General features: G+C 35.9%; 1 protein-coding gene across 1 annotated transcript in view; it reads right to left on the bottom strand.

The window, feature by feature from the left end:
* SHOC1 (shortage in chiasmata 1) overlaps positions 1 to 27370 on the bottom strand; it is a 77343-nt gene that overhangs the window by 24076 nt on the left and 25897 nt on the right. The window contains exons 9-17 of the mRNA XM_041764033.1: positions 24190 to 24298; positions 19972 to 20066; positions 18823 to 19065; positions 14420 to 14836; positions 12456 to 12575; positions 11139 to 11315; positions 8033 to 8137; positions 4995 to 5173; positions 3801 to 3873 (exon numbers count right to left, since the gene is read on the bottom strand). Coding sequence (XP_041619967.1) covers positions 3801 to 3873; positions 4995 to 5173; positions 8033 to 8137; positions 11139 to 11315; positions 12456 to 12575; positions 14420 to 14836; positions 18823 to 19065; positions 19972 to 20066; positions 24190 to 24298 — 1518 coding nt within the window. The remainder of the gene's footprint in view (positions 1 to 3800; positions 3874 to 4994; positions 5174 to 8032; positions 8138 to 11138; positions 11316 to 12455; positions 12576 to 14419; positions 14837 to 18822; positions 19066 to 19971; positions 20067 to 24189; positions 24299 to 27370) is intronic.

Raw genomic sequence — 27370 nt, 5'->3', positions numbered from 1 at the left:
CTCTACACCAAAAGTGGGATTCAACTCACAATGCTGAGATCAAGAGTCACATGATCTACTGACTGAGCCCACCAGGCACCCCACGGTCATACTATTTAAAACCTAATCTCTTTAGCTGTTTTGCCTTAACTGTGGTTTCAAAGCAGATTACTTGCTAAGTGCATTATGAGGATCTTGCAAGCCCAGAGACGATGAAATCACAATTCCTACTTTCTAATACTAGACAGGAAAAAAAAAAAAGACTTCACTCCTAGATACAGAGGAGAGCTGCTAGTTAGAGAGGAAAAACATTTTCTCAACTTAGTCAAATATTTTGTGTCAGTAGAACTTACTGAAATGAAATAGAGTAATGATGATATAATCCCCAAAGCTAAAAGAAACAGAATGTTCAGCATGAAGCCTAGAAAACAAGTGATATATCCAATAATAATTTGCCCGTGTGTCTTAAGTACATCAAAGGAAAAGTTGCCCCATTAAGTGGGTTTAAGTATTCTTCTCTGTGGGGCAGAAATATTTCCTAAACCTCTTCATAAAAGTATTACATCAGTTACCCAAATCCTTTTGTTTCATAATATTACATTGCTCAGCACTTTCCTAATTTAAAAAAATGTTTTCAGTTACCCTAAATCCAGACAGGTGTGGCAGTGGTTCAGGCTCACAATTGTTAACTACTGCTTTAACATTTTGGTACTAGTAAAGCTTGTGAATTTGGTGGATAAGACCTCATCTTCCCAAGACTGGAAAACTGGATGAAATAATAAGATCCAAGCTTGCAAATTTGGATTCTAAATACATGATGTCTAGAAACAGCACCTTATAAAGTTCTGCTTGAAAGAGTCTTCCATTCTATAACTATAATTTAATAGTTAATTTTGCTAACTGCACTGATAAGCAGACATTTTCAATATTTGTACATAGTTCAATTTAATCTTTTTCACTAGTCTCAGTCCACTAGGTAAGTAGAGAGGCATTCACTAGTTCAGTTATTCGTTCGTTTTTATTAAGTTCCTTCTATATTCCAGGCATTTTAGGGGGTGCTGGGAATACAAATTAGGGCATGGTCCTTACCCTCCAGAAGGTGATATGCTGGTGATGAAAACAGACAAGAGAATCAGTTGTTACAGCCTAAGATGGTAAGTACTGCCTTAGAAGTATGCGCATAATACACTGAGAGTACAAGTGAAAGCCTTTATTATTTTTTTTATAAATTTTTATTTATTTATGATAGTCACACACACACACAGAGAGAGAGAGAGAGAGAGAGAGAGGGGCAGAGACACAGGCAGAGGGAAAGCAGGCTCCATGCACCGGGAGCCCGACGTGGGATTCGATCCCGGGTCTCCAGGATCGCGCCCTGGGCCAAAGGCAGGCGCCAAACTGCTGCGCCACCCAGGGATCCCTAGTGAAAGCCTTTAAATTAAAGCTTCCTGAACAAACGTTTTAACTGATTTTTAAAGGATGTATAGAAGTTAGCTGCTAAAGAAGGGGAGAAGAGTACCATGACAGCAGGAACAGGAGGTGTAAGGGCATGGAGATAGGACACAGCATGATAAATAACTGGGTAGGGTTACAGCAAAGAAATATATTTGGAGGTGGCCAAAGATGCAATTTATGGAAGGAAGAGAAATAGTAAACAAAGGGTAACATAGGTTGAGGGTGGTATTTTATTTTTTAAGACTGAAGGACTTAAAGATTAAGGGAGAGTCATTAGAGAGGAAGGTTGGGTGAGGAGATAACTGATGGGAACACACTGATGTATGAAGAGATAGGATCCAAAGCAGAAGTGAAAAGTTGGTTTTCTAAGGGAAGAGGTTCACCTCCTTTATAAAGAAAGGGTGAAAAGATAAAAGAATAGAAAAGTGAAGGTAAGTTTGCAGATGATAAGGTTGTAAGATGAAAGGTTGTGAAGAGGTATTAAGAGCCCATATAAGGTCAGAGAAGGTAAGTTTGTAGTGGTACCAAACTATCTGATTTTCTTTAATAATGCTCAGGAGCTCAGGTAGAGGAACAGAGGGATTAAATGTCTTGACGGATTTAGAGCTGAGGTTTAAATGTAAGGTACAGCAGAAGGACAAGACTGATTTTTTTATATCTTTTTTTTAAAGATTTTATTCATTTATTCAGGAGAGAGAGAGAGAGAGAGAGAAAGCACAGAGACAGGCAGAGGGAGAAGCAGGCTCCATGCAGGGGATCTCCAGGATCATGCCCTGGGCTGAAGGTGACGCTAAACCGCTGAGCCACTGGGGCTGCCTAACAAGACTGATTAACACAGTCTTAGCACATCACCAACTTTGGAAAGAGAAAAATGTGAAACAAATAAGGAGCTGACTGATTACAGATCTCTTAGATGCTGAACATCATGGAGGAGGTCAGATGGCTGTGGACAGAGAACAATGTAATAGAATTTAAAGTTCATAAGGAGCACAGTTCTGCATTATTACAAGGTCAATGGCATATCCAAGAAGTGAATATCATTTCTGCTGTGGAAGCCAATGAGACTGTAGGATCCGGGTGTTGAATGAGTCGTTCACATTAATGACACCTAGGATAATTGCAGGACTAGGAGTGAAAAGAATACCATGAAGCAGGTCCACAGCTATCCATGGATGATGGGGAATGCTTGGGGGGTTACTAAATGATGGCAATACAGAGTGGTAGAGAAGGGTGTGGCAATATGGCAAAGCCTCAGAGGACAGAGGAATAATGTTTTAGTAAGGATAATGGAAAGCAAGAAATGGCCCTTTCAACTCTACGAAATAAATACATCACACACACACACACACACACACATACACACACACACATATATACATATATATATATATATGAGAGAGAATTATCAGCTACGCTATGAAAGGGATACAGGGGAGCTGTATCATCAGGGGAAAGCTGGGTTCACTTAACACCAGAAGATAAAAAAGGAGAAGAGTTTCCATATAAGCAACAGGTTCCATGGCACAAGGTGGAAAGGGTTGGCAGAGGGGGCAACAGTAGGTAGAAGAGTTGAAGAATGACACTAGAACAAGAAAGACCTTGGTTCAAATCCTGATTTCCTCATTTACTACCTGTGAGATGTGGCATGTTATACCCTTATGAACCCTAGTTTCCTTATTCGTAAAACTGATTTATAGAGTAAGTATACAGAATCATTTAGCAACTAGTAGACAATAAAAGGTGTCAACTTAATAATACACACAAAGGTACATATAATGTACACATAAGTACCTTATAATATTTATATTGCAGACTTAGTCAAGATTTATTTAAAAACTGATTAGATTCCACTGAGTTATGTACTTTTATTTATTTTTTAAAGATTTTATTTATTTGGGATTCCTGGGTGGCGCAGCGGTTTGGCGCCTGCCTTTGGCCCAGGGCGTGATCCTGGAGACCCGGGATCGAATCCCACATCGGGCTCCCAGTGCATGGAGCCTGCTTCTCCCTCTGCCTGTGTCTCTGCCTCTCTCTCTCTCTCTGTGTGACTGTCATAAAAAAAAAAAAAAAGATTTTATTTATTTATTCATGAGAGACACACAGAGAGAAGCAGAGACACAGGCAGAGAGAGAAGCAGGCTCCATGCAGGGAGCCTGATGTAGGACTTGAACCCCGGACTCCAGGACCACGCCCTGGGCTGAAGGCAGGCACTAAACCACTGAGCCACCCGGGATCCCCAGTTATGTACTTTTAAAGAATGAATTTTATGGTATGTTATTATATCTTAATTTAAAAACTTAGATCGCTACATTTTTATATGTTCCAAATATTTGCTACCAAAAGAAGTATAATTTAAAACTCCCTACCTTCCATTTTGTTAAGAATTTTTATGAGTAAATGTTTTTCACCATCTGAGTCCATTCTTATTATAATCAGCACCTGATCAAAAATAAGAATTTCATATACCTCTGAATAATTATTTTTTCATAGTTTTGCTACTGTGACAAAATAACAAGCTTAATTGGTTACATGAAACTATTGACAAATAAGATTACCAAGTAGATATTTGTGCTGTAAAAGATGTCAGTGCTTAAACACAAAGGAATAAATTCTGGTAAGATCAAACAAACATCAATGAGGAAAATATTTTGGAGTAGAGCATTTTTAGCATCCATGTACTCTCATATAGGTAAGTGTATACACAAATTGCCTCTATCTGCACTGTTAGTGCTAAATTCAACCCAGATAAGTTTGAATTGGTTGGAGAAAACCAATGATTTGTTGCTATATTTTCCTAGTTATTATTACAGCTTTTTCTTGTGATGGTGGGGGACAACAAATAAATTTCAATTTCTTACTGATTATTTTACTTTAATGACAAGTAAGCTATCTAAGTAACCAGAGTTGGAGATAGAGACAGGAGGGACAAAGAAGAAAAAGGCCAAATTTGTATCCAGATTTAGCATAAAGCATTTGAAATGTTTTTTGGCTTGAAAACATTTAAGAACATATTTCCTCTTAAGTCTTTATCAATGCAACCTTCATATGCTTGAGGCAGGGGTGGGCAAAAATTTCCAGTGTAATCCAAAGCTAAATGCTTTTTTTTAAAATCATGTAAGATCATGTAAGATGAGATTCATGTAAGAATGTAAGAATGTACATCATGTAAGAATGATTCATGTAAGATGAAATCACGTAAGAATCATGTAAGATGAGATTCTGGCTCAAAATCTAAAAATAAATTATTCTGGTTCTGTAATTTGGTATATGTTCATGAACATACCGTGCCAGACAATAATTTTGAGCTTTGGAAAGCCAATCCATAGAAAACTGTATATAATAAAAATTAAAGTTTTTAAAAATTCAATATATATGAACAATGGCGCAACTCACCCTTTCTCTCAGTCCGATTCTTTTTGTTAACTTACTCAAGAAGAAAACTATCAAGGAACCAAATAGTCTAGCCTATTTCAAAATTTCAGTGTTAAATGCAAAAACTGATCTTACATCCAATTCTTATTTAAGCTAATTACCGTTATCTGCTTTATTCCAGCACTTACCTTAATCTGTTGTTCACTTTGCATCCAATTTAGTATCTGACATTGCAGTTCTTGTATCTTGTAGTTGGTTTCAGGATTTTTTTCCCTAATAAACTGTACAATCTCCAATTGTCTCCAAATGTCATCCAAATAGGAGCCTAAAATGTTTCTGTAGATATCTTTTGCAGTTGACAAATATCCTGTTAAAAACAAAAGTGGAGGAGGGGTGGGGGAAGCATGCCTTTTTGTTCTTTGAGAAATTCCATGGTAAAAACTTGAAAGAAAACAAGAGTCATAAATTTCCTTTAATCCTTTTCTGATTTTGATCAAAGATATCGACTAATGAAAACCTCAAAACTGAATGAAGCTGAAAAATATGTATCAAATGTCTCCTTTTTTAGGAACGCCTGGTTGAGCATCTGCCTTCCGCTCAGGTTGTGATCCCAGGGTCCTGGGATCAAGTCCCGCAGGGAGCCGGCTTCTGCTTCTGCCTGTGTCTCTGCCTCTCTCTGTGTCTCTCATGAATAAATAAATAAATAAAAATCCTTTAAAAAAATGTCTCCTTTTAAGTTACATAACAACATAGTCTATATATCCTCTGAATATATCCCATCGTTTCCTGCCTCCTGCCTTGGTCTACACTTACATGCAAGTCCTATGGAAATACCACTTCATTGGAATTTTCTTGGCTTTTATACTTGATTTCTTATTCATGTATATAACAATCTCATTAGTCTATAAGCTCTTGGTAAATAATCCATGATATTTATGCATAATTTATTTGTATAGCTGCTAAAACAGCAGAGCCTAAATTCAGACTCACTAAAGCAGTTTTTAAACACAGAATCCTGAGACCCATCTTTGAAAGTTCATAGTAAATCCAGACTCTCCCAGGAATTTCTCTTAAAAGCTCTTCCTGATTCTCTAACCTTCTGAAAGAGAAGCCTAATCCAGTAGCATCCCTGTTTCAATGGCTCCCTATCATCTACAGAAAAAGATCTCAACTCTTTTGTGCAGCTTAAAAGGCTATTCATGATTTGGTTCTTTGTTATGTCTTCAGGCTTAGTTCCTACTCCTTTCTACCTTATACTCTTCAGTTTAGCTACATAGAACCATATGCAGCATACCCACTGGGTCATTCTTCTGGGCTCTTAATGCTGCCTATAATACCCTTTCATACTTTACTTACTTGTCAAGCTCCTACTTATTTTTAAACAAATGTTCAGCTTTAAGGGTAACAGTCTCCATCCTTTATGCCATTAGTACATATCACTGCCATAATATGCATTACACAATACTGAATTTATTTCTGGGTTAAAGCCCAGAAGTGAAACTCTATACTTTAATCTTGAAACTCATTAGCTTCCTAGCTTGGGAAACGTAGCAAGATGGAAACTGGTAGAAAAATACAGAATTCTGGAAGGCACCAAGACAGACTGCCAGATCCCTATGGACCAAATTTCTTTCTCAGCCACTATGCAGAGAAAAAGAAAACTGAACAATCTAATTCACTCTTTGATTTTTAGAGGTTTAGAGGAGTGAGAGATCTCTCCACTAAAAATGTTAGTTGTTAAAAGCTTGGTACAGAGCTTAAGTTTGTTTTCCAATAAGTATTTTTACTTTCATAGTATGCCTCAAGGTAACCAAATAGCAATGCCCAACTTTGATTTAGTAAAAGTATTTCTTCGAGGAGCAAAAATAATTCAGCCCAAGTATACAGTATATAGTTCTTCATGGTCACACTTAATCCTAGGGTAGATTTTAAGAGTACTTAAAGGTGAACATACCTCAAGCAATCCTCCATAAATATTTCTCTAAAACTATTAAGTATCGAGCAGCAGAGTCACAAGACTCTCTACAGCACTGGGGGCTCAGATATTCTAGATTCTGACATTCTGCCTTACGTTATGCTTTTGGTAGAACTGATGATCTTTTATGGAAAAAGCAAAGTATAATGAAGACAGATGACTAAATAGAAGGAGATGTGATACTATATCCTTATACCAGTTTCAGGTACTGTAAACTAGGGTGAGAGCCCCCAGTCCATACTCGTCTGGGGATGGAAGGAAAACAAATCAATCCAGCATCAATACCCAAGTGGTTTAATTGGAGAGGAAAGGAAAAGGACCATGTTGGGCTTTCTAAATGTAGCTATAACTTAGTTATAATACTTTACCAGAAAATACTAATATAGTACTTGGCAAATATTAACTCCCAGTGCTGTAGAGGGAGTATAGTTGTAATTCAATGCTGCTCAGTACTTATCAAACCTCGGATTAGAGAAATACTTGTCTGGGTCAGATAAAACAAAACCTTTGGGTCATAGAGCAGAGAAAAATTATTTTCATTTTATATTTTAAATGGGTTTCATTCTAAATTATAAAACAATTCTATAAGCATACCATTACTAAACAAGTCTACATATCCTTGCAATAAGCCTAGAACAGTAATGTATTGAGACAAATATTTTTTTGAGACAAATATTTTAATGAATTTGATAGTTTAGAAAGAATTTCTAAAATCTTTAAAATTTTCCAATGTATTCAAAATATCTTGATTTTTATTCTTCTGGTAATTCATACCCTAATTTACAGGCAAAACTAAAAAAGAAATTGTACAATATCCTACTACTATTAATTTGCTTATATTAATTATATATATTCAGCTAGCAAAGATTCAAAGCCACAAACATTCAATGAAGACCTATAATGTACATGGCAAAATATCATCTTACATTAAAAAGTAGTGCATGACAATGATTATACAATCAAATCTGCCTAAGGCCATTACAACTCTGTAATTCAGGCCTAGATTAAAGAATCTTAAACCTATTCTTCTAAGTGATGAAATTTGTTACAAATGATTTCTTTTAAAGGATACAGGCAGAATAAAAATATATATTCTATTATAATTATGTCAAAATGTATATAACATTTAATGTGGAAGTAAAAGAGGTTACATAATTTCTCATAAGGTGCCTCTTTTTCAAAAAAGTAAGTTATTTCAGATGAAATATTTTAATAGGAACAAAAGGAGAAGTAAAAATTTCTCTCACTAACCCAATGCTGTGTCCAAACCGCACGTTAAAAGGACATCTCTAATTGTTACCAGAAGATGTAAGAGAGCAGCATGTTTAAATGTCATTTCTTTTTCATGGTTTGTACCTAAGCAAGAAGAAACATATTTAAAAACATAAGATACACATAAGAATTTTAGAATATGTATCAGAATGCTTAACAATGCTAGGTAACATTCATTATCAGGTGCTTACTATGTGCCAGGCTGTTTAGAAGTTGGTTATTTCACTGAATCTATAATGATAACCCTGTCAGACAAGTTTATTATGATCCTCATTTTTTGGATGAGGAAATAGTCTGATTAAGGTTAAGTAACTGTCCAAGGTCAATTTGTGAATAAATGGCGGACCTGGCATTCAAATCCAGACAGCTATCCTTAGTGTTCCTACTCTTGAAGAAAATTAAACTTATAGCTTGCCAACTGGTGAAGATAAAGATGAGTGATTATAACATAAAGCAATACCTTGAAATGGAGGTAGAGACATCTGGGAATATTTGTCCAAAGATATGACTCAAACCAGAGATGTATTTACAAGGACAGACCAACTGTCTACTTAATGTTTTCCATGTAGCTCCAGAGCTTTTTGAAGATGATAGATTGGATTTTTGCACTGTGTGCAAAAGTGAAATCAAGGAGATAGGAATCTAAGCCTGCTGCCCCAATTCAACCAGAAAAGCTCTAATTTTATCCATTTTATAAAATGGGAGCCCATGAAATATTTATTTGTACCAAAAGTTCTGCTAAAAATTTTGAAAACTGCTCATCAAATCAATAAAGATCAAGGCAAATATGAAGTCGTCACTGGAAAACAAGAAGCAACAGGAGAATCATTTATGGGTTGTATATCCAGCCCCTGTAAGGACTTGTGGAAACAAGTCAGTCATGGCCTGGAAGGGATGAGAACAGAGCAGAGAAACTAGATTTGGTACCATTTTTCTTCTTTCTTTAGGGGAACATCTCTTAAAGTGCAGGTCTGCAGCTGACAAATTCTTTCAGCTTTTGTATGTATGAAAATATCTTTATTTCACCTTTGCTCTCATAGTATATTTTTGCCTAGTATAGAAAACTAGGATTTTTTTCAGTATTTCATTTTATTTTTTAAATATTTATTTGGGAGAGAGGGAGAGGAAGGGGGGTAAAGGGAGGGGAGTTTTTTCTCAAGTAGACTCCCAGCTCAATCCCAGGACCCTGCGATTATGACCTGAGCCCAAATCAAGAGTCAGTCGCTCAACCTACTGAGCCCCCCAGGCACCCATTCTTTCAGTATTTTATTTATTATTTTTAAAATATTTTATTTATTTATTCATAGACACACACACACACACACACACACACACACACAGAGGCAGAGACACAGGCAGAGGGAGAAGCAGGCTCCATGCAGGGAGCCCGACGTGGGCCTTGATCCAGGGTCTCCAGGATCATGCCGTGGGCTGCAGACAGCACCAAATGCTGCGCCACCGGGGCTGCCCTTCTTTCAGTATTTTAAAGATTTTACTCCACTGTCTTTTTACTTGTACTACTTCTGATAAGAAATTATGTCATCTTTATCTTTGCTTTCCTTCTGCAACTTTTTTTTTTTTTTTATTCTCTGGCTGCTCCTACAATTTTCTGTACTACTAGTTTTGAGCAATTTGATAATGATATGCCTTGATGTAGCTTCATTATGCTTCTTGTGCTTGGGGTTCACTGAGTTTCTTGGACCTCTGGGTTTGTAGTTCTTAACTAAGTTTGGAAAGCTTCCAGTCATTATCTCTTCAAATACTTTTTCTATTTACCCCCTTTGCCTCTCCTTTTAGGACTTCAGTTACTATTATGTCAGGCTATTTGAAATTATTTCACAGCACACTGATGCTCTTTTTTTTCTTTTTAAAGATTCTTTTATCTACCTGTGTTTTATTTTGTTAATAGTTTCCATTGCTATGTCTTCAAATTTACTAATCTTTTCTTCTGCAATATTTACCCTGCCATTAATCCAGTGCATTTTTTCATTTCATACATTGTATTTTCATTTCTAGAAGCCTGATTTGTGTCCTTTTTACATCTCTAACTTATTAAACATACGGAACACAGTTATAAGAGGTTTCAGTGTCCTTCCCTAATAATGCTAACATCTTTGTCAGTTTTGAGCTTGCTCTGATGGATTATTCTCATTATGGATTGTGGTTTCCTATCTCTTGTTATGCCTGGTAATCTTTGACTGGATGCCAGACATTGTGAATTTTACCATGTTGGGTGCCCAACAAATTATGAATTTTTCTCATCTAGCTGATGGGAGCAGGCATTACTCCCTGCCCTGCGTGAGTGCAGAGTACTACTTACTCTAATCCTTTCCCAAACTCAGGTGGTTTCCTCACATACACCCTTTGATCAGTACTCTGTTCAATCCTCTGTATGAAGCTCTCCACTCTCTCATATCCTATCCTCTGAACTCTAGCTGCCTTGGCCTCCCTGGACTCTCAGTTCTGTTTCCTCAACACGGATTCTCCACTGGGCTCTGCCTCTAGTATCTCTCCCTGTGGTATGGCCTGGTGACTCTTTCAATGCAGTAAGCTAGGGCAATGATAGGGCTCACCTTACTTGTTTCTCATCTCTCGGGTATCACTGTGCTTCACTCATGTCTAGGGTCTTAAAAATTGGTTTCATGTATTTTGTCTTTGTCTTTTCTTTTTTTCCTGAATGGAGGGTAAACTCATCCCTGTTACTCCATCTTGATTGACCAGAAGGAAAGTCCCAGGATTGACTTTAATTAATCTATTTTTCAACCTCCCCCCATCTTGGGAGGCAATTAGGTGGTTCAGATGTTAACAATAATAGGGTTAACTTGATTTTTGCAATAGGAATCTGTCAAGTAATATATGTCAATTAGGAGCATCACTGAGAAGCAATGCCAGATGATGTTTGTTACATTTTTCTCCTTACTTAGCTGACCCTGCAGTATTAGCTTATGGGTGTCATATTCTGAATTAAAGTTATGCCTTCATTCATGACTCATTTCTATACCTTCTATATTCAACTTTTACTCATTTGATACAATAATACATAAATTTTTATCCTTTTAAATAATTGACTTTTATTTGTCCTCACCTTGCTGAATAGCATCACTTATTACTTTTTCTTGCTCCTTTAAGAAGAACCTTGTTTGGTCAAAAATGACAGTGGCAAATGTCCAATCAGCAGCAGGGAGAGTACAGAGGCATTCAAGCTTTTTTAAGATAGGAGTAGCTGCTGCTTCTAGGAGACAGAATGCTTGGCACTGGCTATCTGTGAAAATAAAAGCATTAAAGATAGCGTTTTATAAGGATGGTATGCTCTTTTTGACAAACCAATTAAATATGTCACTTCACAGAAAACTTCCAAATTCTTTTCTTTTTTTTAATTTTTATTTATTTATGATAGTCACAGAGAGAGAGAGAGAGAGAGAGGCAGAGACACAGGCAGAGGGAGAAGCAGGCTCCATGCACCGGGAGCCCGACGTGGGATTCGATCCCGGGTCTCCAGGATCGCGCCCTGAGCCAAAGGCAGGCGCCAAACCGCTGCGCCACCCAGGGATCCCTTCTTTTCTGAGTTAAAAATCATGAGTTTATGTAGAGGTTCATTTTAGGATATTTGTTCTAAGTAAACTAATTAACAATGAAACAAACAAAGACCCCTCTATGGAATTAGTATAATTTTATGGTATTTATTCAGTAACTAATTTGGCATGACAAGTGTGAAGAGCCATATAAAGAGAATCACATAATTTTTTTCTTTTCCCTCCGCAATCAGCTTACAACCTTAAGCTGAACGAATTTACAACAATGACAAATTGTTTCTAGTTTTCACTTAGAGTATCAATACTTAAAGATGAGCATTATCACCGTAAGGTCATAAATAAAACTAAACCAAAACAATGAAAAGATATTAAAAGCTAGTGTCATATTTCCTTATTGATTCTAATAATGAGCATGATGTTCTTAAGCAGGCTATTCTTTAAGAGTCAACCAGTATTCTTCATAGCAGAAGCAAAAATTTTAGTCAGTATTGGAAACAATAATAGCTTTTTAAAATATCGCCCTGACAGTGGGTAAGAGAACACAGGGAATAAGCTTCAGATTTTTCATTTTTCCAGACTGGGCAGAAGAGCCTGAGCAGCTGCAGTGTGCTGTTGTCTAATGAATGTAGGGAAGCAGCTGTTTAAATGAAGGAAGACATAATACTGAGTGCCCTGGAGTAGAGCAATGAACAGGGCAGAGGCAGTGAATAGGGTGTTCCAGGTGTGGGAATATCTTGAAAGTAGGAATGGGATGAAGAAACATCTGAAACAAGTGAAGAAAATTGCATGGAAAATCAGGTATGTCCTACTCAGGAAAGTACATTCAAATTTACTTAATTTGAATGTATTTTAAAAAGCATACATCATACCTGATGCTTGAATTTCAATGACATTATCTGCTCTCCTTTCCTGATTTATTTTCTCTAGAGCTTTATGAGTACAAACAATAGGACTTGCTTCCTGAAGAGTCAAAGAAGGTTCTTCTTTATCTTGATCTAATAAAAAAATATTATTTTGCATTACTCAGGAAAACTTAATGCTGCTTTACTTAAAATGCTTTCATGTAATATGATCACAGTTGTTAAAGTTCTTCCTTGAAACATGTCAGTATTAAATTGAACAACTATTCAGGTTAATGGATGTGACACAGTGCTGAATGGCAGTAGCATAAAGAATCTTGGCATCAACAGATCACTGTTTCGATCTCAGTTCTGATCTAGGTTCAGTGTCCTCATATATAAAATATAGATAAATATGCCTATTTTGAATATTGTTATAAAGATTAAACATCAAATACAGTTCCTGACACCTAAAAGGCACATATAGCTCAACTGCATTTCTCTGTGGCTTTTCATATACTCTACCTGTTACTAATTCTCTCCTATGCCCCAAGTCCTCCCCGTCTCCATCCTTTATTTCTTTATTTAAGATTTTATTTACTTATTCACGAGAGACACAGAAAGAGAGGCAGAGACATAGGCAGAGGGAGAAGCAGGCTCCTCACAGGAAGCCCAATGTGGGATTCGATCCCAGGACCCTGAAGGCAGACATTCAACTACTGAGCCACCCAGGCATCCCTCCATCCTTTCTTAATTAGGACAATTCTTACCACTCACCCTCTTCAGCTCTCAGGCATTTTCTATAAGCCTTACTCTACTATGTTGTTAGCTTCTCAGGGTGAGCAATAATATCGTATTTATCTCCAACATGTAATTTAGTGCTGGCATTCCATGTTCAAAAATGTCAGTTTCCTTTCTTCTTTCCCAAGCATTGTAGAGGATTACAAATATACATATAACTAACTTATTTATAGTTACTTATGTTAATTAGATAGCAATGTTATCTATTAATAATATGATTACAAGATAATTTTGGAAATGTAATACCATTTTAACCTATTAGCTTTAAATGCATGTGAAAAATCATGGAGTAAAATATCCTAAAATAGATTGTAAGTACACTTTTAATTAACTATAAATAACTGGAATAACTAGGATTAAATATACCAATTACTAGAGTTTTTGAGGGGGCCTAATAAGTTGTACCATTCTTTCTTGTTCTTGAATTAACTATAAAATAAGGCAAGAAGTAAAATATACACCAAAATATTACCTCTGTTGCTAATCAAGTCTAACTTGGAGAAAGGAGCTTAGTTTGAGAGTCAAATGGGCTTACTAACTAAACAGTGGAATTGTATGTTAATACGAGACTATAAGACCTAAGTATACTGTAATTCTCACACAAAAATATTTTTGTACTTAATTCTTCTGGGTAATTTATGTCAAATATATTCTAGAATACCTATTGTTTCTTTACCAGAAGTGAAATGACATGACACACACTCCCTTTGATATAGTTATAAGCAGTGAATGTAAAACAGTTACAACTAACACAGAAACTCTTTAGCAAAGTTAAAAAGAGTAGAACAACCAAATGGGCAAAGTATTCTTAAGTATACATTAAAATATAAGTCATAATACTGAGGACTGTCAGCTAAAGGAGAAAAAAGAATGGTAGAATGATCAATAAAAGTTAGAAATACTATGACCCTGTATAGCCAAGTTGCAGAAAGCAAGTTTTACAAATAGTGGCTTTTTTTACAAGTTGAAATGCACTTTTAAATTTTTTGGAAAATATGTATCTATATCTATATTTTAAATAGCCACATCTATCTCCATAGTCAGTATCATCATGAATGAATGCCATTTCCTTTGACTTTGAAAAAGAATATATTCTATTTGAAAGAGCTATATTTCCTTACTTTCTGTAATGAATTATACATTTAGCCCTTAAAGCTATCATATCTGTGCCAAAATATTACTAAATTACCCACCATCATTTTCTTTATTGCCTGTGACTTCAGTCTTGGAGGTACAAGTCTTATATTTATTTCTCAGCATAATAAAGTCACTCAAAAGATCCAAATCATCCTCCCATTTTTTACCATGTTTAAAAGATGCTTTTTCAATTTTTGGAGAGGAAGATAATTCATCAGATGGTACTGTGCAGTCAAGTTCCAAGTAATCTTCATTTTCTTTATTTTGGCTTATTCTATAAACTGGTTCTAGATCATTCTTTGGGTTTTCTTCTTTTGTTGGTTGCTTAACAGATAAATTATCATCAGAAAAACACAAGTCTGGTACTTCTTTTGCTGGAGATGAAATATTTTGTGAAAGTAATAAATGATCATTTGTAGATTTCTCATCAATAAGTTCAATAGGTGAGGAACAACTTTTATGTTCTAATGATGCTGAAAACAGAAAAGAAAAATATCCAAATGACTTCCAAGCATAAATGAGTGTACTACTTGGGTATTAGGATAATTTTTGTAAGTTCTTATTACTATAATTTGATCCTAAGAAGTACTTTATTTACTACTTTGAAAATCAATTTTGGGGGCACCTGGGTGGCCCAGTGGTTGAGCGTTTGCCTTTGGCTCAGGTCGTGATCCCGGGGTCCTGGGATCAAGTTCCATATGAAACTCCCTGCAGGGAGCCTGCTTCTCCCTCTGCCTATGTCTCTGCCTCTCTCTGTGTCTCTCATGATTAAATAAATAAATAAATAAGTAAAATCAATTTTGGCCTGAATAAAATAAATTTCCAAAAAGGGCAATAATTCAGCACCTCTTTTTCTTATTTCTGGAGCTAGGTTACCAGGCAAAGAATTTCAGAGAAGTCCTATTGCCAATAGGCTTGCAATTAAGTCTGAAGGTCAAAACCTTAGGTATCAAGCAATCCACGGACCAGAAGAATATATCTGCAATACATATACTTGAAAAAGGACAATATCCAAAATATACAAAGAACTCTTATAGCTTAATATTTAAAAAGAAAGCCAATTTAAAATTGGACAGGGTATTTGAACAATACTTCATATATGTATGCTACAGCAAGGATTAATTGTGAAAATATGCTAAATGAAAGAAGCCAATCACAAAAATCCACATATTGTATGATTCCATTTATATGAAACAACCAGGGTCAACAAATCTATACAGAGAACAAATTAGTAGTTCCACGGCTGGGAAAATGGGGAGTGACTGCTAAGGGGTATGAGATATCTTTTAGGTGATGAGAAAAATGTTCTAGAATTAGTGGCGATTACAACTCCACGGATATAGTAAAAACCACTGAATGGTTTTTATACTTTAAATGGATGAGTTGCATGGTATGTGTATTATATTTCTTTTTTTAAAAGATTTTATTTATTTATTCATAAATGTGAGCCCGATGTGGGACTTGATGCGGGGACTCCAGGATCACACCCTGGGCCAAAAGTGCTTAACCGCTGAGCCACCCATGCATACCAATGAATTATATTTCAATAAATCCATTATATATATATTTTTAAGATTTATTTATTTATTTGAGAGAATACAAGTAGAGGGAGGAGTAGAGGGAGAGAATCTTCAGGCAGACTCCCCACTGAGCATGGAGCCTGCCCCAGGGCTCCATCTCATTACCAATGAGATCTTGACCTGAGCTAAACCAAGAGTCAGACACTTAAACAAGTGAGCCACCCAGGCTCCCTTCTAATATATTTTTAAAGGAAGGTATACAAATGGCCAGTGACCATGTAAAGTGATGTTCATCATCATTAGTCATCAGGAAATACAAATTAAAACCACAGTGAGATACCACAACACACCCATAAGAATGGCTAAAATCAAAGACTGTTAATACTAATTGTTGACAAAGATATAGAGTAACTGGAACTCTCACACATTGCTAGTATGAATACATAATGATACAATGACTTTGGTAAACAATTTAGTAGTTTCTTATGAAGTTAAATATATACCTACTGTAAGACTGAGTAATATAGATATTCACTTAAATGATAACATATATTCATTTAAAAGAAATGATAACATATGTCCACAAAAAGACTTCTTTAATAACACTATAGAAGTTTTTCCTAATAGTAAAAATCTGGCAATAAATCCAGGAGAGTTTCATATATCCATATGAAAAATTCCTCAGTAATAAGAAATGAACTAGTCAAACACATAAGATCATAAATGAATCTCAAAAATGTTATGCTGAGTGGAAGAAGCCAGACACAAAAGAATTACTATATAATTCCATAAATGAAATTCTAGAAAAAGGGAAACTACTACCTAGTGGCAGAAAGTAGATCAGAGGTTACCTGGGGTCAGTAGTGAAGTTTGTAAGAAGAGAGGGATGGGAATGACTACAGAATGCAAAGGGGCTCAGGGAACTTTTCTAGTGATAGAAATATTCTATATCTTAGTTATGATGAGTAGTTTCATTGGTATGCACATTTGTCAAAATACATAAAACTGTACAGTTAGAATGGGTACATTTTATTATTATAAATTATACCTTACAAAGTTTATTTGAGAAAAACTTAAATGTCTATAGGACCAGATAAATAAGCTATGTAAATGAATGAAGTATATGGCCCGTGCTTAAATCATAATCTTTAGGAAGATAGATTTTGAGTTTTTTTCTTCCAAAAGTAGTCTGTATTTTTTTGTTTTTGCTTTTATTAGAGATAATGGTATAAGAAACATTTTTATTTTCCTCTTAACTATATTAAATGTAAGGCAAAAGTGCAAGAGTAATGCTAAATGCCAACTAACACCTGGTCTCAATTTATGAGTGCTGGGAACTGTGGGGAATTGGAGGTGGGTGAGCTATTACTGGCATGTCTAAAGTGATGAGCTGCTAGTGGCTCCAACCAATTGTTGCTATATAGGAATATAGGTCTGGTATTTGGAATTTTTAAGGACAAAATACAGATCATTTATCTGCAACTCTTGAAACTGTACATATTGGTAGTTAATTAAAACATTAATATGGGTCAATAATATGTGGGCTAAGACCAGAGTGTCACCAATTTGCAACTTCTGAGATATTTTCTAGAGATATCCTGGTATGTTTAGCAGGCAAATATGAACTGTCATTACTTCCTTTTCTGATTATTTTCTTCTACTTCTCTCTGTTTGATCACCGCTATCTTGACAACTTGACAATGCACTAGCACTAATACAGTTATTGCTATTTATTTATTTTTATTACTTTTTCAGTTGTAGTTTTTTAAACTTTAGAATTAAACTATCATAATTCTGTTGATGTAAAGGTGAATTACATGTTTTATTTTAACCTCAAAATAGTTACATATACTAGTAAAGATTTTACATAGTCTTATAGATTTAATACATTATTTTGGATATTTGAAGACCCCATAAAATCTTCCTCTCCCTTTTCTTTGTCCGTCAATCAACTTAATCTCTTTTAAAATTCTTTTTCCACCCTGAGTAACCATCTAGGCCTTAGGATAGGTGTACATTTCCTTGACATAGTCTATTTTCCTTTTTACCAAAGCCCTCTGTCTTCTGTCTTTGAAACATCTCTTGCTGATACCCATTCTTGCCCCAGTTTTTATCTCCTTGAGCAGTCTCCAACATACACATAAAATTGTATTAAAAATATATAAATATTTATATAAATATAATAAACTAAAAGTGAACTTTCCCAATTTCTTAAGATTTAAATTTACTATTGCACAAACTAATTTAAAAACAATCCATACACTTGACGGGATGAGCACTGGGTGTTTTTCTGTATGTTGGTAAATTGAACACCAATAAAAATTAATTAAAAAAAAAACAATCCATATACTTCAAAAAGGTATAATTCAGGCAAAGTATGTTATATTTATAATAGTGGCATATATAACAAAATAACTCGAAAGATAGATACTCAAAAGACATTTTTGCTGCCTTAAATTGTATAAGTAAAAAATGTTAGTTAAGTGAGTAAATACTTTGGATACAAAGATAGATTATCTATTGTTAAAGAGAGGTTACTAGATATTATTATTGAACACCCAGAGTTCACCTGTCAGATTTAAAAATAACTGTGCTGGTTTGAGTCTAGTCTGATGTAAAATAAACACTAGGCTAGCAATTAATCATTTATAAAAAGAAACAAAGTCACTTTAATTGAAAATGGCTAGAAATTTAAAAACAGACTATAGAATTTTAGGACAACAAAGGATTTTAGGAGGAGCTAGCCAAACTTCTCATTTTTTTCAAGGAAGAAAATGGGGCTTAATCGGGCTCAAAGTTATAAATTCTGGCAGAGCCAGAGGTAATACTGAATGCTGGAATTTAGTTTTATTTTCCCAATCACCTAGTGGAAAGCCAGCATCTAACATTTTCTCATTCTGAAAAATTCACACAAGTAATATTTACTATTATGTACTCACATTCTAATTGAAGTAGTTTTGTTGGCAAAAATATCTCCATTGTAGTATCACTAGAAGATAAATCATTACCAGACAAATATGTATTCAGAAGTTCCAAAGTTTCTGTTTCTATCAGATTTAGTCCTCCTTCTTTCCACCGCTCTGTGCTTATAGGATTAACTACAAGGCTTTCTTCTTCAATAGAAAATATCTTTTTCAAATCTGTAACTGAACATTGGCTGCGGGGCTCTTCAGTTCTTGGCACTTAAAAAACAATAACAAACCAAAAACAAATAGAAACAGTTCACAGGGCAAAAGAGATGAAAAATACAATAAATAAAATCATACTGAACATTCCTTATGAAATAGCTTTTCACACATTGGGGAAAAAAGTGAAATGTGAAGTTATATCACTAGCATCTTCAAAATGCTAATACTTATAAGTCCAGAGTATTATAGCAATAGAAGTCATATAGGGATTTATTTCAATCTGTGGAAGTATCATGAAGTTAAAATTATTCTAGTATTTACTAGGAGATAGAACCATTATTTTGTTTGACCATTTTAGCAATTACTAAATTAATACATTTGATAGCATTTTGAAGAATTAAAGTAAGATTTACTAAATTTGAAATTCTATTTTATTGTAATGAACCTAAACTAGAAGATATATTTGATCAGATTTTATGACTATCATCTTAGATATTGTGGCATAGAGTTTTCTACCTTATTACTTCTAACCTAAATAATGACAAATCACAATATATGGAGGAACTGAAGCAGCACAACTACTTAAATCATTATCTGCATTATAAGCATCAACACAAAATTATGATGAAAAATTTTGAAATCCTAATTTTGGAACTGTGTTTTTTTTTTAAGATTTTATTTATTTATTCATGAGAGACACACACACAGAGAGAGAGAGAGGCAGAGACACTGAGGCTGAGGGAGAAGCAGGCTCCCAATGTGGGACTCGATCCCAGAACCCCAGGATCATGCCTTGAGCCAAAGGTTCAACCGCTGACCCACCCAGGTGTCCTTGGAACTGTGTTTTTTATAACAACAGTAACAGTAATAAAAAATAAGAATAATGACAATACATTTCTACTAATTATACCTTTTCACATTTACTTTTTGTTTAGCATTCAAAAATCAATTAATCTCTACCTGTAAACAAAAATGGGTTCAAAGAGCTTCTGCAGCTTTCTAACTGCCACATCATCCAGTACTTGTGAGCTGATTCTTCAGCAGAAAGCAAATTACTGAGAATGAAGAGTTAAAGCTTAATGTATTAATAATATTGAGCCTTTTTACATACTAAAATTTTAAGAAAATTATTGTTCTAAGTATTTTTTTTTTTTACATTCAAAAGCAAGTGAAAAATTTACTCTATAAATGTGTGGACTGAAGTAGCGTGTTCTATAGACCAAGTTTCAAATACTTACTTTTCCTCCCCTTGGAAGGTTTGGGAATTTGTTAGCCTCTGAATTGCTCCTGTTTTGCCTATATCTCAACTCCTACCTCCACATCCCTCAAGGGAACCTGGAGCTAGAGGAGGCTGACTTAGGAGGGTTTTAGCACTTCCTTCCATGAAGTGTGCTGGCACCAACTCTACAAGCCACCCAAAATAAAAATATACATATAAAACAATAGCTTTAATACAAATTTTTATGAAATTGCTGTCCCCAAGTCCGTTCTAAACAAATTCTGGAGCCACTCCTGGTTGAGGGTCATTGTGAAAAAGTTGTCCCCTGTAACTTCTTAGGAAGGTAAAAGTTTAGTGCTAAAGTTTATTTCAGGTTCTTCAATCTCAGTGGGTGTGTGAGTGATGTATGTCTGTTTGCATGTCTTGGGGTGCCAGGAAGAGAAAGGAAGAAAGACGCATGACAATTAGTGTAAATCACAGTTTATCAGTAGCTATGAAGTTATGGTGTTGGTAGGGAAAATAACACTAATCCACAAACCCTTTAATCTATGCCCCCAAACCTCTCACTCCAAGGCAAGAATTTTTAAAAAAGATTTTATTTATTTATTTGAGAGAGAGAGAGAGTGAGCACAAGCAGGGGAAGCAGCAGAGGGAGAGGGAGAAGCAGGCTCCCCGTGGGCAGGGAGCCCAATGCAGAGCTCAATGTGGGGCTTGATCCCAGGACCCTGGGATCATGACCTGAGCCAAAGGTGGACACTTAACCCACGGAACCACCCAGGTGTCCCAACCCCCTGCAAAGAAAGAATTGATTGTATTCTGTTTCTTTGTTCATATGGGACATATATGGGCACGCTAATTATAAGTACTGCTAGTTAAGTTGACAGTCTCAGGTAGTAGAAAGCTAGGTTTTATGTCTAAGCTATCCAGTTTACCAACATAATCCAAAATCTATCATGAGGTGGCAAAATGTGAGATTCTAGATAATCCTTGAACCTTACACCAAGATCTCTTTGACAAGCAGACTCCTCAGATTATAGGTAATTACTTTAAAGCAAAAGGAAGGTAAGCCAAGAACAACAGGAGACCATAAAATAAACAAATATTCTTACTTTTAATATAACTTTCTGAAGACATGTCTGAATTTGATATATTGTTTAGTCATACATAAAAATAAGTTCATAATTCAGTAATCAGCATGGAAATAAAGTCTGATGCTACACAGACTTTTCAGCTTCAGAAAATCTAGCATAGAGTTTGACATGTGGTAAGCACTCAAAATATTTGTTAATTGGTTATATTTCCAGCCAAAATCTTGTGTTATGAAATAGAAGTAACTGGGGACATAAAATCAAGTTAAAGGTACAGTAACACTACATTTTATTTTTCCCTTCTTTTTTTTTATTTTAACTCTTTTTTCTTTGTTTTTAGGTTCACAGTTGAGGTGAAAATCCATTTTTTAAACAGGAATTTTAAGGTTTTTATATTCATAAACCAAATTGAAGTGATTTACCTCTTGCTAATGAATGTAGCATGATGAGACGACCTCTTTAAGTTGTTTCCAATGGCCCTAGAACCTATGGCTAATTTTAAAAAGCCTTTTTTGTTCTAATTTATGCAAATAATAATACATAGAAAAGACTTAAGTTTTATAAGTTCTAGTTAGTTGAGCTATAACAGTAAGTAGATATATAGCTTGTGTGATTAAAAGTTTATGATAATTAAGTAAATACTTTTAATATCCGATTGAAATTCAAGATTGTACTAATCTCTGCTAGTTTCTGTTTTTGATTATCAATCTGCCCTAATAGATGGATTAGGGTATGTGAAGTAAAAGAGCACTAAAAAAGATAGTACATGCCCTGCAAATAAACATCTGCACCTCAGCCAAGGAACTAAAAGTATTAAAAAAAATTATAAGTAGTTTCTGTACTTGTTCTGTGAGATTATTTTTAGAGTTAGAATCTGATGGGGCAGTTCTGATTCATGGTAGATTCTATATATCATAGGCTTATTCCCCAAATGACACAATCCTTTGCCAGATGAAGGTAGTTGGGGCCCTCAATACCAGACTCCTTCATTGTGTGCTGTGACACCTTCCTGAGACCATTAAATAGAAACCTGAGCAGCTAGTGATAAGTTGCTCCAGTTGCTCCCAAAAACCCAACAGAATTCTCCTCTGACAGATTAGCCAATCAGAGCTAAGAACTCAAAACTCAGCTCCCACAGCATCCATTCTGCGAATAATTCGTCAGACACTTGTAGACTTTCCTGTAATTTTCCAGAAAATATATTATTTTAGGACTCATTAAGTTTCAAGGTTACAGTGGGGATAAAAGGGGATGGACTGGTTATGCTCCTAGTTTTGTAACTGGCATAAGAGAAAGGAAATGCAGCGACAATTCCGGATAGCAGACTGATCTAATTTAGAAAACATTAAGATACACGATGCCACATGGTAGAAGATAGCAACAAAAGCTATCTCAGACTCCACTGGAGGGCAAATTCATATATTGAAGCTCTAATTCTCAGTACCTCAGAATGTGACTGTATTTGGAGACAAGGCCTTTAAAGAGATAATTAAGTTAAAATGGGGTGGTTAAGATAGAAGCTAATCCAATATGAATAGGAATTTAGGACACAGACATGCATGGAGGAAAGATTGTAAGAAGAGAAAGCTAGACAGGGCACCTGGGTGGTTGAGTTGGTTAAGTGGCTGACTTCAGCTCAGGATATGATCTTGGGATTCAGGGGCCCAGTGTCAGCCCTCACATGATGCTCCATGCTCAGCGGGGAGTCTGCTTCTCTCTCTCCCTGTGCCCCTCCCCCCTGCTCATGCTTTCTCTCTCTCAAATAAATATATAAATAAAATCTTTTTTTAAAAAAAGAAGATAGAAGACAGTTACCTAAGATGAAGCCAAGAAAAGACATCTCATAATTAATCCAGTCCTGCTTAATCTTAGACTTCTAGCCTCCAAACTAAATAAATTTAAATTAATTTACCATAGTCTGGGTGTTTAAGCCATTCATCTATTGTATTTGTTAAGGCAGCCTGAGCAAATAAATATACAACTACACTGTCTTTCATAGCAGTGAGTGCCAATAGTGGGAGCTCCATTGGCAGGTATCCAGTGGCAATATCCTAAGCAAATTGTTCTAGTGCCAGAATCTTTAAAATTTTTCAAGTTATTTATTTTATTTTATTTTATTTATTTATTTTTTTAAGAAACATTTTATTATTATTATTATTTTTTTTTTTATGATAGGAACACAGTGAGAGAGAGAGGCAGAGACACAGGCAGAGAGAGAAGCAGGCTCCATGCACCGGGAGCCTGATGTGGGATTCGATCCCGGATCTCCAGGATCGCGCCCTGGGCCAAAGGCAGGCGCCAAACCACTGCGCCACCCAGGGATCCCCAAGTTATTTATTTTAAATGGTAATATGTTCACATTCAAAATACTAAAAATATGAAAGAACCTGGCTCTATCACTTACTAGTTCCCATATTGCCAGGCTACCCAGTTCCCTCCCAGACATAACCAAAGTGGCTTGATTCTTGCATCTTTTTAAAGATATTCTATACGTATAAAAATAAGTATGTACATATATATTCATATATTCTATTTGCTTACTATAAACACTGTTTTTGTTTACATTCTTTCACAGAGGAATCTTGGAAATTGCTTTTATATGAAGGGATTTAATTAAAGACTGGTTGGTTTTTTTTTTAAGATTTTATTTTATTTATCCATGACAGACACAGAGAGATGCAGAGAGAGAGGCAGAGACACGAGCAGAGGGAGAAGCAGGTTCCATGCAGGGAGCCCAACGTGGGACCTGATCCTGGGTCTCCAGGATCACACCCTGGGCTGAAGGCAGCACTAAACCGCTGAACCACCCAGGAAGCCCAAGACTGGTTATTTTGAATTGTAATTTGAGTTCTAGCTATAATCTTTACTTACATTTTACAAACAGGAGAAAATGGAAATGTCTGAAGTCTTGTACATAATGAAGTCACGGAAGAAGGTTGGTTTGTTAGACGTAGATGAGTTAATGGCATTTCTAACTCCACTAGAATAAAAAAAGTTTAAAAAATAATTAATTACATAAACATTGAATAAAATTTAGTTTAGAACTCTTTGTAAGTGACTATTATATTGATCATTCTACTACAACACAAAGTTTTATGTTACTTATTTTTAAAAATATTTTTATTTATTTATTCATGAGAGACACAGAGAGAGAGGCAGAGACGCAGGCACAGGGAGAAACAGGCCCCCTGCAGGGAGCCCGACCTGGGACTCGATCCCTGGACTCCAGGAACACACCCTGGACCAAACGCAGGTGCTTAACTGCTGAGCCACCCAGACATCCCCAACACAAAGTTTTAATAAAAAGACATTTGGGCTACTTGAAATACAAAATAATAGTTTTAAATTTCCATCTATAAGAAATTACACATATATCACATGCTGTCTCAACAGTGATAGTAGTGATTTAAAAAATACACTGACAACTAAACTTTATTGAGTTTACTGTATGAGAGAAATTCTAAGAGTCTTATGTATAATTATGCTTTCAATTCTGACAACTTAAGTTGTCAGTACTTAGGAGACAGTACTATTTTTGTCTTCATACTAAATATTGGTGATGTTAAGTAAATAGTATTAATGGAGACTAATTCTTTGCCTTAATAAGTCTGGAGTCTGGGTGGCCCAGCACAGAATTACATATTTATAGGGTGGGCTTCAGAAACTGAAACTCCCATGGACTTTCTTCAGAGAGTTAGAACAAATTATTTTAATATTTGTGTGGAATCAGAAAAGACCCCGAATAGCCAGGGGAATTTTAAAAAAGAAAACCATATCTGGGGGCATCACAATGCCAGATTTCAGGTTGTACTACAAAGCTGTGGTCATCAAGACAGTGTGGTACTGGCACAAAAACAGACACATAGATCAATGGAACAGAATAGAGAACCCAGAAGTGGACCCTCAACTTTATGGCCAACTAATATTCGATAAAGGAGGAAAGACTATCCATTGGAAGAAAGACAGTCTCTTCAATAAATGGTGCTGGGAAAATTGGACATCCACATGCAGAAGAATGAAACTAGACCACTCTCTTTCACCATACACAAAGATAAACTCAAAATGGATGAAAGATCTAAATGGAGACAAGAATCCATCAAAATCCTAGAGGAGAACACAGGCAACACCCTTTTTGAACTCAGCCACAGTAACTTCTTGCAAGATACAGCCACGAAGGCAAAAGAAACAAAAGCAAAAATGAACTATTGGTACGTCATCAAGATAAGAGCTTTTGCACAGCAAAGGATACAGTCAGCAAAACTAAAAAACAACCTACAGAATGGGAGAAGATATTTGCAAATGATGTATCAGATAAAGGGCTAGTATCCAAGATCTATAAATAACTTATTAAACTCAACACCAAAGAAACAAACAATCCAATCATAAAATGGGCAAAAGACATGAAGAGAAATCTCACAGAGGAAGGCATAGACATGGCCAACACGCACATGAGAAAATGCTCTGCATCACTTGCCATCAGGGAAATACAAATCAAAACCACAATGAGATACCACCTCACACCAGTGAGAATGGGGAAATTAACAAGGCAGGAAACCACAAATGTTGGAGCGGATGCGAAGAAAAGGGAACCCTCTTACACTGTTGGTGGGAATGTGAACTGGTGCAGCCACTCTGGAAAACTGTGTGGAGGTTCCTCAAAGAGTTAAAAATAGACCTGCCCTACGACCCAGCAATTGCACTGTTGGGGATTTACCCCAAAGATACAGATGCAGTGAAACGCCGGGACACCTGCACCCCGATGTTTATAGCAGCAATGTCCACAATAGCCAAACTGTGGAAGGAGCCTTGGTGTCCAACGAAAGATGAATGGATAAAGAAGATGTGGTTTATGTATACAATGGAATATTACTCAGCCATTAGAAATGACAAATACCCACCATTTGCTTCAACGTGGATGGAACTGGAGGGTATTATGCTGAGTGAAGTAAGTCAATCGGAGAAGGACAGTGTATGTTCTCATTTATTTGGGGAATATAAATAATAGTGAAAGGGAATATAAGGGAAGGGAGAAGAAATGTGTGGGAAATATCAGAAAGGGAGACAGAACATAAAGACTCCTAACTCTGGGAAACGAACTAGGGGTGGTGGAAGGGGAGGAGGGCGGGGGGTGGAGGTGACTGGGTGACCGGCACTGAGGGGGGCACTTGACGGGATGAGCACTGGGTATTATGCTGTATGTTGGTAAATTGAACATCAATAAAAAATAAATTTATTAAAAAAAAAGAAACTGAAACTCATTTTTTCATAAGCAGTCAGTGTGTTTCTAACACTTTCATAAATAAAGCAGTAAACTTCCAAATAGATGATTAATATGATTTAATTATAAATGTAACTACAGGAGCACCTGGGTGGCTCAGTCAGTTAAGTATCTGACTCTTGATTTTGGCTCACATCATGATCTCAGGGTTGTAATATTAGGCTCCACACTGGGTATAGAGCCTGTGTAAGATTCTCTCTCTCCCCCTACCTCTGCCTACCTCCCTCCACCCCCGCTAAAATAAATAAATAAAAAAATAAAATAGATGTAACTAAATAATAGTATCATCAAAACAGCTACCCAATTTTTAAAATATTTTATTTATTAGAGAAAGAGAAAGAGAGAGAAAGAGAGTACATGAGCAGAGGGAAGGGCAGAGGGAGAGGGAGAAGCAGACCAGGGAGCCCGATGCAGGGCTTGAGCCCAGGCCCCTGGGATCATGACCTAAGCCAAAGGCAGATGCTTAATCAACTGAACCACCCAGGTGCCCCTCATCAACATAGTTAAGAAGCAACACAACTTGATATTACAGTGGAACAAAAGAAGATTCAGAGTCCAAATCTGGTATGATAATAAGAGTAACAATAATGATAGGATTGTTTTAATTTTTTTAAAGATTTTATTTATTTATTCATGAGACACACACACACACACACACACACACACAGAGGCAGAGACACAGGCAGAGGGAGAAGCAGGCTCCATGCAGGGACTCAATCCTGGGTGCCTAGGATCAGGCCCTGGGCTGAAGGTGGCGCTAAACTGCTGAGCCAC

Source organism: Vulpes lagopus, chromosome 7, assembly GCF_018345385.1.
Source record: "Vulpes lagopus strain Blue_001 chromosome 7, ASM1834538v1, whole genome shotgun sequence".
NCBI classification, from domain to species: Eukaryota; Metazoa; Chordata; class Mammalia; order Carnivora; family Canidae; genus Vulpes; species Vulpes lagopus.
The sequence above is the reverse complement of the archived record's forward strand: the minus strand, read 5'-3'. Positions and strand labels throughout refer to the sequence as shown.